The 15,952-nt window shown below is 30.4% G+C and overlaps 1 protein-coding gene across 1 annotated transcript in view; it reads left to right on the plus strand.

Annotated features, from left to right (window-relative positions):
- Positions 1–337: 337 nt before the first annotated feature.
- The window catches only part of LOC134715241 (xaa-Pro aminopeptidase 1-like), a 31,118-nt gene continuing 15,503 nt past the window's right edge, over positions 338–15,952 (plus strand). Inside the window, exons 1-16 of the mRNA XM_063577290.1 lie at positions 338–355; positions 1,394–1,516; positions 2,125–2,188; positions 2,721–2,825; positions 3,370–3,410; positions 5,188–5,239; positions 5,657–5,800; positions 6,234–6,329; positions 6,785–6,866; positions 8,035–8,191; positions 8,491–8,535; positions 9,293–9,379; positions 9,835–9,885; positions 10,489–10,547; positions 11,100–11,177; positions 12,924–12,995. Coding sequence (XP_063433360.1) covers positions 1,400–1,516; positions 2,125–2,188; positions 2,721–2,825; positions 3,370–3,410; positions 5,188–5,239; positions 5,657–5,800; positions 6,234–6,329; positions 6,785–6,866; positions 8,035–8,191; positions 8,491–8,535; positions 9,293–9,379; positions 9,835–9,885; positions 10,489–10,547; positions 11,100–11,177; positions 12,924–12,995 — 1,250 coding nt within the window. The 5' untranslated portion in view covers positions 338–355; positions 1,394–1,399. The remainder of the gene's footprint in view (positions 356–1,393; positions 1,517–2,124; positions 2,189–2,720; positions 2,826–3,369; positions 3,411–5,187; positions 5,240–5,656; positions 5,801–6,233; positions 6,330–6,784; positions 6,867–8,034; positions 8,192–8,490; positions 8,536–9,292; positions 9,380–9,834; positions 9,886–10,488; positions 10,548–11,099; positions 11,178–12,923; positions 12,996–15,952) is intronic.

Raw genomic sequence — 15,952 nt, forward strand, 5'->3', positions numbered from 1 at the left:
TGTACCAATGACTCATTATCTCTTTGGTTTGGTTACGAGATGTAATTCTGGTGATCTGTGAAAGATCTTTGTCACTATACATAACCAGAATAGAATAGAGGTGGAAGGGAATTAATGCTCATAATTGGGAGAGACTGGCATGCTTAATGATCCTTAATCGGAAACGGAAAAAAAAGAACGAGCACGGTACTGTTTCTTTATTTTTTTAATAATTTCAAGCGTTGTTTTGACATTGACCTGACTGGTTCCCTATCAAAAGATTTTCCTGCTACCGTTTTCATCAGATAAGAAATAAATTTCAGTTCACGATCGATTTGCCGGTTTTTAATAGTTTTGAAGAAACTGTAATTTGAAAGTATGCACAATGATATATTTTCCATGTTCATAAAAATCGTACCCTTATGTGTCCGGTTATGTCCTTAGCTAAAGATCTTTTTGATAGTTGTTTGTGGAAGCAGGACAAATCGCCCCACTTGCAAACCGCCCACACCAACTCGCCCCGCTTTAAAAAAAATATCGCTCCTACCTGTTTTACCAACTCACCCCACATTTTAAAAAAATCTACCCACTTGTGTAAAGGGTTAAATCCTGTTAATTTTTCAACTCGCTCCACTTGATAAAAAAAAAAAGGTAAAATGTAGCTTTACTGGACCAAATAGAAGTATTTACACTTGTATGCAAATTTGTCTGCCATTACGTAAAATCACACAGGTTCCCGTAAACTTTTACATCATAATTTAAATTATTTGACATCACAATTTAGAAGTGATTGTTGCTTGACGTCAAAAGGTGTTTTGGAGGCGATCGAAGGTCATTTGGAGGCAAGATACAGATAAATACCAAAAGTGTAAATACGTTTATTACGACTGGACACAATTAATGATTATGAAAAAATTTTAATGTTTGACCCCTGATATTATATGTATGCATGATAATTAATAAATGTTTGTATTATTTAAAAACCCACAATATTTTTTGAAAATTTAATTTGGTTGGATACATAGCGAATTTCTGAAGAGAAAATAATATTTTGTGTTTATCTTGTGAAAAAATAAAAATGATCAACAAGACAATATATAACCAATAAAAAAATAAACCTCTGACAATTCTGCTTCTATCGGTACCAAGATGCTTAAAATCAAACCAAAAATAACCCCTAAATATTTATTAAAAAAAAAGTAGTTTTATATTAAATATATAGGAAAAAATCTCAAGTGACGAATACTTTTGGCCACACTCTGTATATGTACAATGAATACATGATATTAAACCATATTGCATTTCATAACTTCTTATATTAAGAGATCTAGTTTAATACTTTAGGTTTTCAATAGTCATGATAGTTAGCTTGTAAAAGAATATTAGATTAAGAATAAAATTTATTGTTTTGCAGTTCAACATGGTTGTAAAAAATACGACCACCATTCTGAAGAGACTGAGAGCTCTGTTGAAGAATACAACATATGTAACTGAACAAATACATGCCTATATTGTACCATCAGGAGATGCTCATCAGGTATTAGTAATCTTAAGTCAAGCACTATTTCAAGCATGTACAAAAATAAATTTAAATGTGAGAAACTTATTTATTTGATAGGAAACATGTTATTTGCACACTTTTGTAGGAAGATATAACAGAGTACTAAAATTTTATGATTTCATTTCTCAAAGATATGATCCTCAGCTCACATGACTTGTGAGGTACATTAACAATAGATTTAACAACCTTACAACACTTTAGTTATCTCCCTCGTAAACCTGAGTAAACTGAGTCAGCATAAGTCATCATCCTATCCAACTTGAGTATATACAGTGAGTTAGCACTTAGTCATCTTCCTGAGTACCTTGTCTACCAGCTGAATATACTGAGTAAAGATTAAGTTGTCTTCCTTGTCAACCTGACTACTGAGTCATCACTAAACATGCTAAATCCTAATTCATGTCAACCTGACTAAATTGAGTCTGTGCTAAGTCATCTTCTTTGTCAACTGGACTATACAGAGTCAGCACTTAGTCATCTCACTTGTCAACGTGACCTAACTGAGTCATTACTTTTTCCCCATCTAGCTCCATTTGATAGTTTTAGTTTTGGTAGATGAACAATATATTTTTTTTTAATTTCAGAGTGAATACATAGCACCATGTGATTGTAGAAGAGAATTTGTCTCAGGATTTTCTGGATCAGCAGGTATTATTGTTAGATTTGAAAAACAAGTGGCACTTGATTGTTCATAAAGAAGATAATAAATTGATAAAAATCATTTAACATTCTCTGACAATAATTTTTAATGAAGTCTTTTATATGTTACTTCCCTTTTTGAATTGATGAAATACATTAAAGCAATATGTTCTATAGATATAGGAAGATGTGGTGTGAGTGCCAATGAGACAACTCTCCATCCAAATAACAATTAAAAAAAAGTACAACATTATAGGTCAATGTACGGCCTTCAACACAGACCCTTGGCTCACACCGAACAACAAGCTATAAAGAGCCCCAAAATTATTAGTGTAAAACCATTCAAACAGGAAAACTAACGTTCTTATGCACATCAAGCAGTATTTCTTCTTTATATATAAGATTTGGTATGCAGTTTATTTTTGTCTTTGAAGAAACAGTTGGTTTTATGAACACATCGTTTAATTTTTTTTTAAATAGCTGTTTTGACAAAAATATATTGAAATACATATGTAACATTTTATATATTTGATTTGACCAGGAACTGCTGTAATAACTAATGATAAAGCAGCACTTTGGACAGATGGGAGATATTATCTACAAGCAGAGAAACAAATAGATTCTAACTGGATCCTTATGAAAGATGGTATGACTTGTCACTATTTTATTTTAAGCTCACCTTGCCCAGAGAACTTTAATAAGGGAATATTTACTGAAATAACTGCCTGGTAACTCAGTTTGGGGTTTAAAAAAAGCTGATTTTCTTGAAAAGCACTACACAGAAGGAATTCATATTTGACAGAAAGATTTCTTGTAAGATACCTGAATCACATAGAAAGTTGTTACATTGATGCAAATGAGCCAGTCAGTATGGTCAGAAGAAGGGTACTTCATTTAAGAAAGTACCAGTCTTCTTTTGAGATACTTTTATGTAGAAAAATTAATTTCCTGTTGCGATCTCCAACACATATTGAAACTTAATGTGGATAGGATCTTTGAAAGTATTGACAGAGGGTATTACACTTTAAACAAAAGAGAATCTTGTAGTTTATTCAAATCCTAAATGATCTATAAAGCTTTATGCAAATCTCTAGTTATTTTATTACCCCATTTGCTGATGTAAGATTTATTATAACACGTAAATGGAATTTTTTTACAATAATATTAAAATAAATTGTTATATATTCTAGGTTTACCAGACACTTTATCACAAGCAGAATGGCTGACAAAGGTATATACTTTATATGAATACTTTAATTTTTATACAAAACTTTGAATATATGATGTATAATGAAGTTATATGGATCTGACATTGCAGTATATGTGAAATCCATCTAACCATCAGTCAATGTCAGTCATTTCCAACTAAAATTTTTAAAAAGGACAGGTTATTAGACATACTCCAATTCTTTGACCAAATGATTCAAGCAAATTAAAGAGCTGTTTGTTTTTTTAAAATTGACACATACACTTTATTGCAGGATATTATGCATTTACCTTTTGATAAGTTGCATTGTACATACAGTCAGGGATACAACTTGTACAAGTAATTTTTATTTACTTGAAGAAGTAAAATAAAATACACTTATATAAATAAATTTGTAGAATACATATACAAGTGAATTTTATTAACTTGCATAGGTCATAAAACATATTGACTTAGTTATGTCCCTTAGATATTTAGATTTTTTTACTTATACATGTGAAAAATTTCTTAAATTCTTAGGATTTCTTTGCTCTAATAGAATTTTAATTTGTCTAACCATTACAGATGTCTTTACTAATCAAGTGTTATATCATGGACAGTTAAAATCCAATCATGGACAGTTAAAATCCAATGTGTCTGTTATCTTTAGAACACTGGTTATTTACAAGCCTCAAAGGAGCAATTTTGAAAGCTTTGCTGCGCAAATACCTAAGATCTTTGCGCAATCAGATTCTTTATTGAATTAATGAGATGAAACATTAAAAACTCTAATAAAAAATTGTGAGCTAACCTTGGAAAATCATTTAAGGCATGATTTTAAATATCAAAACTTCAAATTTTTGGTGAGATCCAAAAACAATTTACTTGTATAGGTAAATTTTTGAGAAAATTAAGGGGAGATTATTCAAACATTATAATTTAAAATTGAGAATGGAAATGGGGAATGTATCAAAGGGTGCAATCAACAGTTTTTTTCTATGACGTCATGTTTTGAGGGACCGTGCATATGTGACCCTTACTGGTGGACTGATTAATAAAGATACTTGTATAAAACTAGATATCACTGGAATCATAATGTTCTCTAGTTTATAATGAAATAAAAATAATGTGTACTTTTAATATATTATAAAAATTTCATCCAATGAACATGGGGGGAAAAGGCATAATTTTAACATAAAAAACTTGAAATCAGGTCATGTGCACACCCATGAAGACATGATCCATGCACATTTTTCATAATCAAAACTGTATGAATTTTGTAGGTTTTTACCTGGCCTTTCAAAAAAATCTTGTTTCAGGGTTCGGTTTCCTGCTCCGAAAAGAGCTACAGTGGCTGCAAATAAGTTTTCAATTTTCACTGCTAAAAAAACAGACTGTTTACAGTGTTGTCTCCCCTCGAAACATGTATATTTAATATAATTTTTAAAATTATTTCAATCATTCAACCTGTTTTAATTGAAAGCTAATTAACTAATCTTTACAATCAAATACAAAAAACATGATACTTTTTCACCAAGTAAGTAAATAAACAGGGGTTTCCTTCCATGGTTATTTTTATACGGGGAATAACCCCTAGTTTTTAGTACGAAACTGTTTATAGCACCCAAAGTATAATTTACTTATATAAGTATATTTTTTTTACTTCTTCAAGGAAATAAAAATTACTGGTACAAGTAGTACCCCTGACTGACACAGACTTTATTTTCTTGCATTAATCACATTTTGTAAATGATTAACCTTTGTAGTTATATAGAGTTTTATAACAACTCAATCTAAAATTTAAACAACATTATATTGATAGGAATTACCTGTTGGTGGCAGAGTTGGAGTTGATCCTTATTTGATGTCTTCGGGTAAGTTATCCTTAAATAATATACTTTTCTAAGTCATATTAACACAATTTATCTTCTTAATGCATTCAGAAAAGTCAAAGAAAACAATGGCCAGTGGACTTGATTCCAGCAAAATTCAATAAGAAAAGTCAAAACAGTCCTATAGCACAGTGAATGTTTTCAATTGACTTAACAGATACTATTTCATTTGTAAATTATATGAAGAATAATTATTTGCCATAAATTTTACCCACAGGAATTTTGCTTGCCATCTTTGTAAAAAAAAATTAAAAGTGTTTAAAAAAAACTACATACATGTACCTATTAATGTAATGTCAGTGTTTTTGTCTTCAGTGGTTTATTTATATGTTAAAAGTTTTTATTGAAATATACTAAAACATAACATGTATAAGTAATCTACACTTAATTACTTTTCAGAGACCTGGAAACCAATGGACAAAGTTTTAAAAGAGGCGGGACATATGTTAGTCCCTGTATCACAGAACTTAGTAGATCTTGCTTGGGAAGATAGGCCTTCTCCTCCACAAAATCCATTGATGGTCCTCCCTGATTCATATACAGGTATGGAAAACTAAGGGAACAATACAAAACACGGCGTAAAGCAACCAACAATCAATCAATCAAAACACAAAATAAATACATCAAACACAAACACTGGTAACCTATACTCTACAACTTTGAAAAATCCTAATGAAATGAATAAATTGAAATGCGGGATATACATACACAAGTAAGACAACAATCCAGTGAAAATGCTGTTATTATTTCTAAATCATACTCTTTTTTATTGTCAGAGAGAAATCTGTGATTACATGTTATATGGTTTTCTTCTTAATGTTTACTTTTTTAAGTGGGAAACATGATATTTTACAAATGTTGTGTGAAAAGTTTTATTTTTACAAGAGTGGTTGCATTCAGATATGTTGTTTCTTTCAATTACTTGAATTTCGACTATTGGTTAACATTACATCATCATAGAAAACTAATTTAACAGGACAGACATGGGAAGACAAAGTTCTGAAAGTGAGAGAAAAAATGAAGTCCAAGAATTGTGGTGCCTTCGTCGTTACTCCTCTGGATGAATTAGCATGTAAGATAGTAATAAGTATTTAATATTGTCTAGTGAAATCTAATTGTAGGTTACATGAGCTTATCTGTGGAGCAGAAAACAAATACACAAAATATAATCACATTAACAGACATAAATGATGGAAGCTATTTAAAGTCCAGTACTTAACATAACATGCATATTCAAAATGATAAGAAAAATATTAACATTGAAAGTGGAGTATACAAAATGAAAGCTGGCTAAACTGTTGGTTTATTTGCTGATTTGAATGTTAATTTACATATAAAATGTTCTTGTCAGATATTTTTTTCTTCAGTTTTTAGCCAATTTAAGATGATGAACTTGTTGATATTATTGGCATTCTTTATATTCAGTTGCCTTTCATGTTTTTAACACTTAATTTTACATTTTAAAATTAAATGAAACATTAAACTTTGAAAGAATTTTTCTTCATTTGCAGTATACATCCTTTTCAGGGCTGTTTAATTTGAGAGGCTCAGACATTCAGTATAATCCAGTTTTCTTTGGTTATGTTGTTGTTACCAAGGAAACAGTTGAGTATGTCATTTACTTGGTCTAATATAGATTTCTATTAAGTTTCTCTAGGTTATTGGGGGAAATGTAAATCAAAAGAACAATATTCAGTACTTTGAGAACAGGTCAGAAATTTATAAAATCCTTTTTCTTTAAGTAAGAAGCTTGCAATAATGTAACTTTTCAAACTTTTCAACACATAAGAAATGCAGTCTAAACAATAAAAATACGTGTGCTTAATGAAAAAAAAGAAAATTCTCAAGGGAATACTAAGGTATGCAATGCAATTGTATTTAATAGTCTGTTACGAGTTTAGCATGGTGATTTGCATTGTATCAAGCTGACAATATAATTGTGAATGGGGTTTATAAAAACAGTTTTGCATTTCATGAACGTTTTGGTTTAGATTTTCGAACAATAAAATGATGTTTGTGAATGAATGCTTTATTCTCTTAAAAAAATTGTTACAGAGAACATGAACACATTAACAATATAGAAACTAATATACCATGTGTGAATTACAAAAATGTGTTCTATCCATAAATATGTCTGTAGAACCTGGAGATTTGTATGCTACTTAATGGAGACCTGACACGATTTTTAAAATAAACAAAAATCAATTAATTTTTACTCAATTATACTACATAAACATATTTCAAACAAAATATTTATTAAAAAACTCCAAATTAAACTAATTACATGTTTTGTAATCACTGCGTCCCCTAGCCTATGAATTTTAATTAGATAGGTGATCACTTGACCTGATGATGTCACTGGCACTTCTTTGCCTCATTGTTGCACACATAGGCTGCACAATACACCATGGCTGGTTTGCACGTATGTCAGTGTCAAACAAAAACGTTATTGGATTTTTTTTCTGAAGATGAGATGAGTGATTGATGCTGTCAGTCAGAATTATCGTAAAGTGCCTGTGATGTCACAGGCTCGAGAGCCTTGTTATCGCAATGATTTTTTGCATATTCAATCGGTCAACGGGATGTCTATCAAATTGAACAATATAGACGAAACTGGTAACAGGTAGTTGAAAAAACCTTTACACAAACATATTTCAAGCCAAAATATAGAAAATAAAGCAAAAACCCGATTTCATGTCAGGTCTCCTTTAACAACATTATTTAAGTATCTAGATCAGAGGTTTAAAATCAGTTTCATATCCTTAATATCTTTTCAGTTTGTTTATAGATGAGGAGAGGTTAGTGAGTTGTGTTAAAGATCACCTACGTCTAAATGGCTCATCTGGCGGTAAAGTAGCTGTTACAATACATCCATATGGACACGTAGGAAAGTTTGTGGCTGAACTTGTGGATAAAGTGGAAGGTAAAATCTGGGTATGTATATTATTAAGTATTTCATGTTAGCTTAAGTTTCCTATTAAGTTTCTAATTAATTCAAAATAAAAGATGATCTGATTTTTTTATTATTATTTATATTACACGTAAAATCTTTTGAAGAAATTTTGTTTTTGACAATGAAGAAGATTATATTTTTTTTTAATTAGATGCAAGGTTCAGACTGAATATTTCCATTGTCAATTTTGAAATACATGAAAATTATTAACGTTTTTTATTTTCTTTATCATTTTATAAAATAACTTCTCATGTAAACTTAGAATAATTAATATTTGTAGATAAATCCAAAGTCAAGTTTTGCAGTGTTTAATGCAGTTCCAAAAGTAAGTTGAGATGAAGTTGTATGTTAAAAAAATCATCATCTGATGAGGAAAATATAAACAATTAAAAAAATGGTTTATATTTATGTGTATCATTTCTGATATGAATGAAAGAAAAATTATGTAGTTTTATGTGTAAATGGAAATTTCTATTGCAGGCATTTGGAAAATATCACTTTCTGAAGAATCTCACAATATTTTAATGCTATTTTTTATTTGACAATGTAACATGTTTCATAAAAAAGTGCAGCTCAAATTTGTCTTTTTGAAGCAGACTACATAGAATGAAGTAAAATGATAAAGTTGCATAGATTAAACTATTGATATGTGAAATAAAAAAATTGATATGTATAGCATTTTGTTTTCACAACTCATAATTTCCTTTTAATAGTTGGTAAAATATATGTACACCATTCAGTGCACACATGATTAATGTCTGGAGTTTAATCATAATAGTTCTAAATAAAGAAGAATGAACCGTTTTGGATGTTAAACAAAACAGCATTTATGCAATTAAATTCTGGAAAATTAATTAGAAATTTATGATGAAATATAAATTCACATTATAGGTTGGCTGTGCATGCATGGCTTATGTTCAAGTGAATTTCACTGATATTTCAGCATGAACTAACTTATCCCTTTGCCATGCTTATTGGGTTAGTTTTCATCACAATTTCTTATCAATTTTCCAGAATAGGGATTTTTCAAAATACAAATAAGTATTTTTTATATATTTGATGAAAGATACAATGTAATTTAGAATAGAAGATATGTTCAGCCATCACCTGTTACTGCCATGAAAGCTGTCAAAAACGCCACAGAAATAGCTGGTATGAAGCGAGCACATGTAAGTTGTTATTAACGTTAAGATATTGGCTTTTGAAGAGAACACATTCTTTTGATATTTTAACTTAGAAATGACTTTTGAAAAAATAAGCATCAATGTTTATTTAAAATGGATTGAGACTGCAAGTCTTTAAGTAAGTCATCTACTTCAGCTTAAGAATAGAAAATAATACCAGTAACAGAAAAGAAAAGTATAGACAAGGACAAATAAAATTAGTTTCATTGAGTTAACCAACTCAGTTGTTCCACCATGCTAACTTATCTAAATAATTACACTAAGCCACTGGTTTAAAAATAATTGTGAACAAATTTATTCTAAGAAATGTTAATGTACTATTTATTAAATGCATTATTTAAGTAAAATGTAAAATGTTTTTTTCTATGGGTGGGTTGTTATCTCTTTGACACATTCCCCATTTCCATTGTTAATTTTATAACTTGTATTTGATTTTGCAGCTAAAGGATGCAGTGACACTTTGTGAATATTTCTGCTGGTTAGAAAAAGAAGTAAGTTTGTATATGTATGTATTTTGGTTGGTACACTATAGTTTAAAGTCTTAAGGATTTGTTGCCTTGAAAAGGAAAAAGAAAAATTGAAATTGAATAATTTTCAATAGAATTTGAAATATTTTTTGTAAAGAGGAAATAATTGGAAAAGATTCCAATTAATTGGTAAATATTTGCATAGGCGGATCCAGGGGGACCTTAGGAAGCCTGCTCCCCCTTTTGTGGGAAAAATTTGGTTGATTATATAGGGAATCATTGAAGCATGACAGGAGCAGGCCCCCTTTGGTCAGTCAGCCCCCCCCCCCCCCCCCCTTTAGGAAAAGTTCTGGATCCGCCTCTGATTTGTATATATGTCCCTCTTGTTTCAAAATCATTTCTAGCATCAAGTTTAAACAATAATTATCAGAGAAAAAAAAAAATCTTGCTCTTATTGTTAGAAAGATTTGAATAAAAGTTTAAATGTGTTTATCTGTCTCAGACAATGAACAAATTGACTTTGGGTGTTTAATGATGGGTGATCTATTTTTAGAAGCATCTTTTATACATACAGAAATTGGTATCATACAATTATATTTCAAAATTGTTGTTTAATATATTGTTTAGGTCCCAAAAGGAACAGTTACTGAAGTATCTGCTGCTGAAAAATTGGAAAATATCAAAAGGTAAAATAATTTTTCAATTAGATAACTTCAAGGGACATTATAATTACAAATATATCTGCTGCATAATTTTTTTGTCTGTAGATTATAATGCACTGATAGGAGACTGAGTCAGTATCAATAGCCTTTCAACACAAAGGGTGAAAGGTATATAGTCCCACTTAGGTGGTACCCAACACCTCCACTAAAATTAACTTGGCTTGTTTAATTTTCAAAAAATTTTAACAAAATATTTACTTTGACCCTTTGACAATAATATAAAAATTTCAAAAAATTTGAACCCAGCATTTTATCAGAAAAATTACACTGGTTATATAGCAGTTTGACAAACACTAATTTTGATCATTGAGAAGCTTGATATTCCCTTAACAACACAACATCATTAAAACGTTTAACTGATTTTACAGAGTTATCTCCCTGTAGTGTTAGGTACCAGCCTAAAAATCTAGTGAAATTTTCAATATTTTCATTTTTCACAATTCATTCTTTTAGATTTACATTTTGCAAATCCTTGTAGGGAAACTGTATGTTGATGTGATATGTTAATTATTTCAGAGGCCAGAACGATTATATCAGTTTAAGTTTTGATACTATATCCAGTACAGGGGCACATGGTGCTGTCATACATTACAAGTAAGTTTATAATTGCACATATTTCAACATAGCTAAGTAAATTTAGGTAAATAATCACACTACATTTCAACAGGTCAAATATTCAGAAAAATCTATGGAAACACTGCATGCAACTTTTACAAAAAGAATACTTTTAAAAATGTGTAATTGAGATTCTTCACAAGCATTCATTTTTATGCCCCATCTATGGGCATAATGTTTTCTGGTCTGTGTGTCAGTCTGTTTGTCCATTTGTCTGTCCGTCCTTTAATCCGTCCCTCTGTCTTGCTTCAGGTTAAAGTTTTTGGTCAAGGTAGTTTTTGATAAAGTTGAAGTCCAATCAACTTGAAACTTAGTACTCATGTTCTCTATGATAAGATCTTTCTAATTTAAAATTAGAGATTTCCCCCCATTTTCATGGTCCAATGAACCTAAAAAAAATAATATGGATTGGGCATCTGTGTACTGGGGACACATTCTTGTTTGTTATGTTTTTTGGTCTTTGCATCCATTTGTTTGTCTGTCCTGATTTAGATTAAAATTTTTGATCAAGGTAGTTTTTGATGAAGTTGAAGTCCAATCAATTTGAAACACCCTATTTTCTTTCTTATTTTAATACAAAGAGTTTTTACCCCGATTTCACGTCCACTGAACATAGAAAACAATATTGAGAGGGTGGCATCCATATACTACTGACACATTCTTAATAACAAAATGAAAAGTCAGCATGAACTATTGTCAAATTCTTGATTCAAAATTAACTTAAGGTTAACACATACCAAGTAAGTACACATATGAGGTTTTATACATAACAAGTGATTACACACATGAGGTTTTATACATAACAAGTGCGTACACACATGAGGTTTTATACATAACAATTGAGTACACACATGAGGTTTTATACATAACAAGTGAGTACACACATGAGGTTTTATACATAACAAGTGAAGACACACATGAGGTTTTATACATAACAAGTGTGTACACACATGAGGTTTTATACATAACAATTGAGTACACACATGAGGTTTTATACATAACAAGTGAGTACACACATGAGGTTTTATACATAACAAGTGAGTACACACATGAGGTTTTATACATAACAAGTGAATACACACATGATGTTTATACATACATGAGGTTTTATACATAAGTGAGTACACACATGAGGTTTTATACATAAGTGAGTACACACATGAGATTTTATACATAACAAGTGAGTACACACATGAGGTTTTATACATAACAAGTGAGTACACACATGAGGTTTTATACATAACAAGTGAAGACACACATGAGGTTTTATACATAACAAATGAGTTCACACTTTATACATAACAAGTGAGTACACACTTTATACATAACAAGTGAATACACATGTGATGTTTTATATATATCAAGTGAGTACCTACGTGATGTTTTATACATAACAAGTGAGTACACACATGATGTTTATACATAACAAGTGAGTACACACATGATGTTTATACATAACAAGTGAGTACACACATGATGTTTATACATAACAAGTGAGTACACACATGATGTTTATACATAACAAGTGAGTACACACATGATGTTTATACATAACAAGTGAGTACACACATGATGTTTATACATAACAAGTGAGTACAACCATGATTTAATTAAAGTGTGGATCTTTAAAATGCCTCATTCTATTATACTAATAAAAATTATATTATATATTACAACAAACATGTATCACTTATTGTAAATTATTCTTTGAAATGCAATTTTCAGACCTTCAGCAGAAACAGATCTTCCATTGAGTACATCAGAGATATATTTATGTGACTCAGGAGCTCAGTACAAGTAAGTTGTAAGGCATATTGAGATTTTGCATGTAAGCATAAGGAAACAATTTCTTTAATAGCCTAAACATATTCAAAATATCTCATATTTGATGCATGCCATTACTAAATAAAAGAGTAAGAAATGAGTATTTCTTATATTTAATTCTTCCTGCCTCTTCATTTATTCCTTTTTAACTAGGTTGATAAATTAAATAGGCTTTTCCAGCTGATTGAGCTAGTCATTTGTATGCAACTGTCATTTAAGTTGGTTAAGAGCTGTAGTGAGCTCATGTTTACTGTGTTAATTTACATATTATGCTCAACCCTAAGTAAAATTTAATAGACCACTTTCGAGTTCATCCGTCACCGGAAAAAACTCGTCAATTATATGCACCTCTATGACGTCATTTACCAGATAGAGGGGTCGCCTGTATTCCTGTACTATATACGTTCATCAAGTGTCTTAGTGATCGTCATTGTGCAGGATAAACTAGAAATAATGGTTGTTCTGTAGGTACTTAAGGGCATACGATACAGTTTTGATCATGTATTTACAAGTTCGTGAAAATTTGCATATAGGCTATTTTTTACCTGATTAAATCAAATATGTAATAAAAAATACACCTTCATGTGCTACTTTTTGAGTAAAATGAGGTCGAAATTTTGTATATTTGCTGAAAATTCAGATTTGTGGCCGTAATTTCTTTTTCGAAAGAAAGACATAACTTTTTTGTTATACAAGATAAACACAAATTGTTTTTTGTTAAATAATCGGTAATTTCTGTATTTTATAAGTATCCTAAAATATTATGCATTTTGTATTCAGAAATAACCGATATTTCTCTTATGGTTGGGGCCTGTTATCTATTTCTCGCATGAATAGATAATTCTCGTATCACACTGTCCGGAGTGTGATACGAAAAAGTGATACGAAAAATGCGTTAATTTGATTGGCCAACGAAACCTCCTGAAACGATATTGCGGCATTTTCATTGGCTATTCTTTAGGTCATTGTTGACAGTTAAAGGTCACAATGATGTACATTTCCTCCATTGCAACGGAGATAAGCGATTTCTTCAATAATATAGAAAATACGCACACTTTTCACCTTATTATATATTCTAATTCAAATATTATTACATTCTGAAGCGTACAAAATGTTTAAAAAAGTCTTATGTTGAAGATTGACGACAAACAGGACATATGACCTCACAATGCAGTTATGTTCAAGCGACTGGGTCGACGTTTCGCGGATTTTTTTTTATTAAGCACAAAAAGCATGTTTACCATAAGAGAAATAGGTTTCACAACTCGGGAGAATTAGATATCGTTTGATATCAACTCTCTTTATTTAATTTAAATAGTAATAACAAACTCGCCACAGGCTCGTTTATAATTATTTTGAAATTAAATAACTCGAGTTGATATCAAGCGATATCTAATTCTCACTCGTTATGAAACCTATAATTATCAAATGTTCATGAATTGAGGAAAATATGTCATTTTTTGCTGCATGTTTATCAAAATTTTAAAAAAATTCTCTATTTAGTTTTATAAAATATTGGTCACATAATCTCCCTACAAAATGAAACAAATTGCTGTTTTGAAAAATAGGGGTCCATGAACTCGTTTTCAAATTAAATCATTTTGAATGATAAAAATCAGTCGAAAAATGCATTTTTTCCCGATATGTCACAGTTTGACGTCGCGAAATTAACATTTTACGTTAGCAACGTCATTACCTCCCCTGTAACTGTATCGTATGCCCTTAAAGGGATAATTTGCGATTTTTCACTTTTCATCTTATTATGTTCATAATACCATAACAGGGACTAAACTTAACTGTTTTTCTCTAGGGGCCAGCTGCGCCCCTAAGATATTTTTTTCAGGGGCCCGCTTAAAATTTTAGGAGCCCACTAATCTTTATACTAAAATAAAACAAAACTGAAAATTACTTAGTATATACTTACTAACAGTGTTCCAGCTTAAATCTCAGGGCAGAAGGGTGCTAGTTTTTCTGAAAGGGCACTTTAGCGCAATAACCGGGATTGTAAGGATACTTTGTATAAATTACTTTGAATATTGCTAGCTATAGGCTCAGCTGGAGAACAATAGTTGTTTTTAAACCTTATTCAGAAATTAATATGTTCTTGATGTTGGTTCCAGTCAGATTATTTTTTTATCAAATTATCATACCATGAAGCAAAGCAAATCATTTTGATGTTTATGTTAACAAACTTGTACATTTGTTAAGTGCTCCCACTTATTCATTCATACAAGAAGTAAAACAGGAAGTAGTCTTCATATATGTTCAAATACAAACTTCTTTGATTCTTCTTTAAATGTATGTTCATGGTATGAAACAAAACAGTTTTTCTAATGAAGCCTCATTGTGAAATCCTACTTGTAGTCTTGAAAATGTTTTCTGTGGTAACCATTATAATATTTGAATTATTGCCACCAGAAATGTATCATAAGATTTGACAATATTTATTTTAGGTTGTTTCCTATCAAAATTATCTCCCTTAAAATTTTCAACTTCCTGTTGACCTTTAGACAATATGGCTCTTTCTTTGAACATTAAATATTATCTCAATCCAAGCCATCCTCTATTAGTGTTGATCAAAATATATTTTTCAATAAGTTTTTAATGAATATTGGATATCAAACTAGATATTGGGATTTTTATTTACGATATTTTAAATTTCGTTTTTTATTAAATATTTTTGTAAAAAGCGATTCAGGGACAAGTTACCGTCTAACACAGGCTTGTAATGACTCACAGGACAATAAGAACACATCCCTTTCACGATGCTTATTGAACAGTAAAATAGAAAACACTGTTCAATAATGAAATTATCGTAGAAAATTTAGCAGAACTAAGAAAACATGCGGAAAGAAGGTATATGCAACATCGTGACTCCGGATTGAAAACATAGCTATTCGACTGGGTTCAGTTATTAGAAATAACCTACT

This window comes from Mytilus trossulus, chromosome 4, assembly GCF_036588685.1.
Source record: "Mytilus trossulus isolate FHL-02 chromosome 4, PNRI_Mtr1.1.1.hap1, whole genome shotgun sequence".
NCBI lineage: Eukaryota > Metazoa > Mollusca > Bivalvia > Mytilida > Mytilidae > Mytilus > Mytilus trossulus.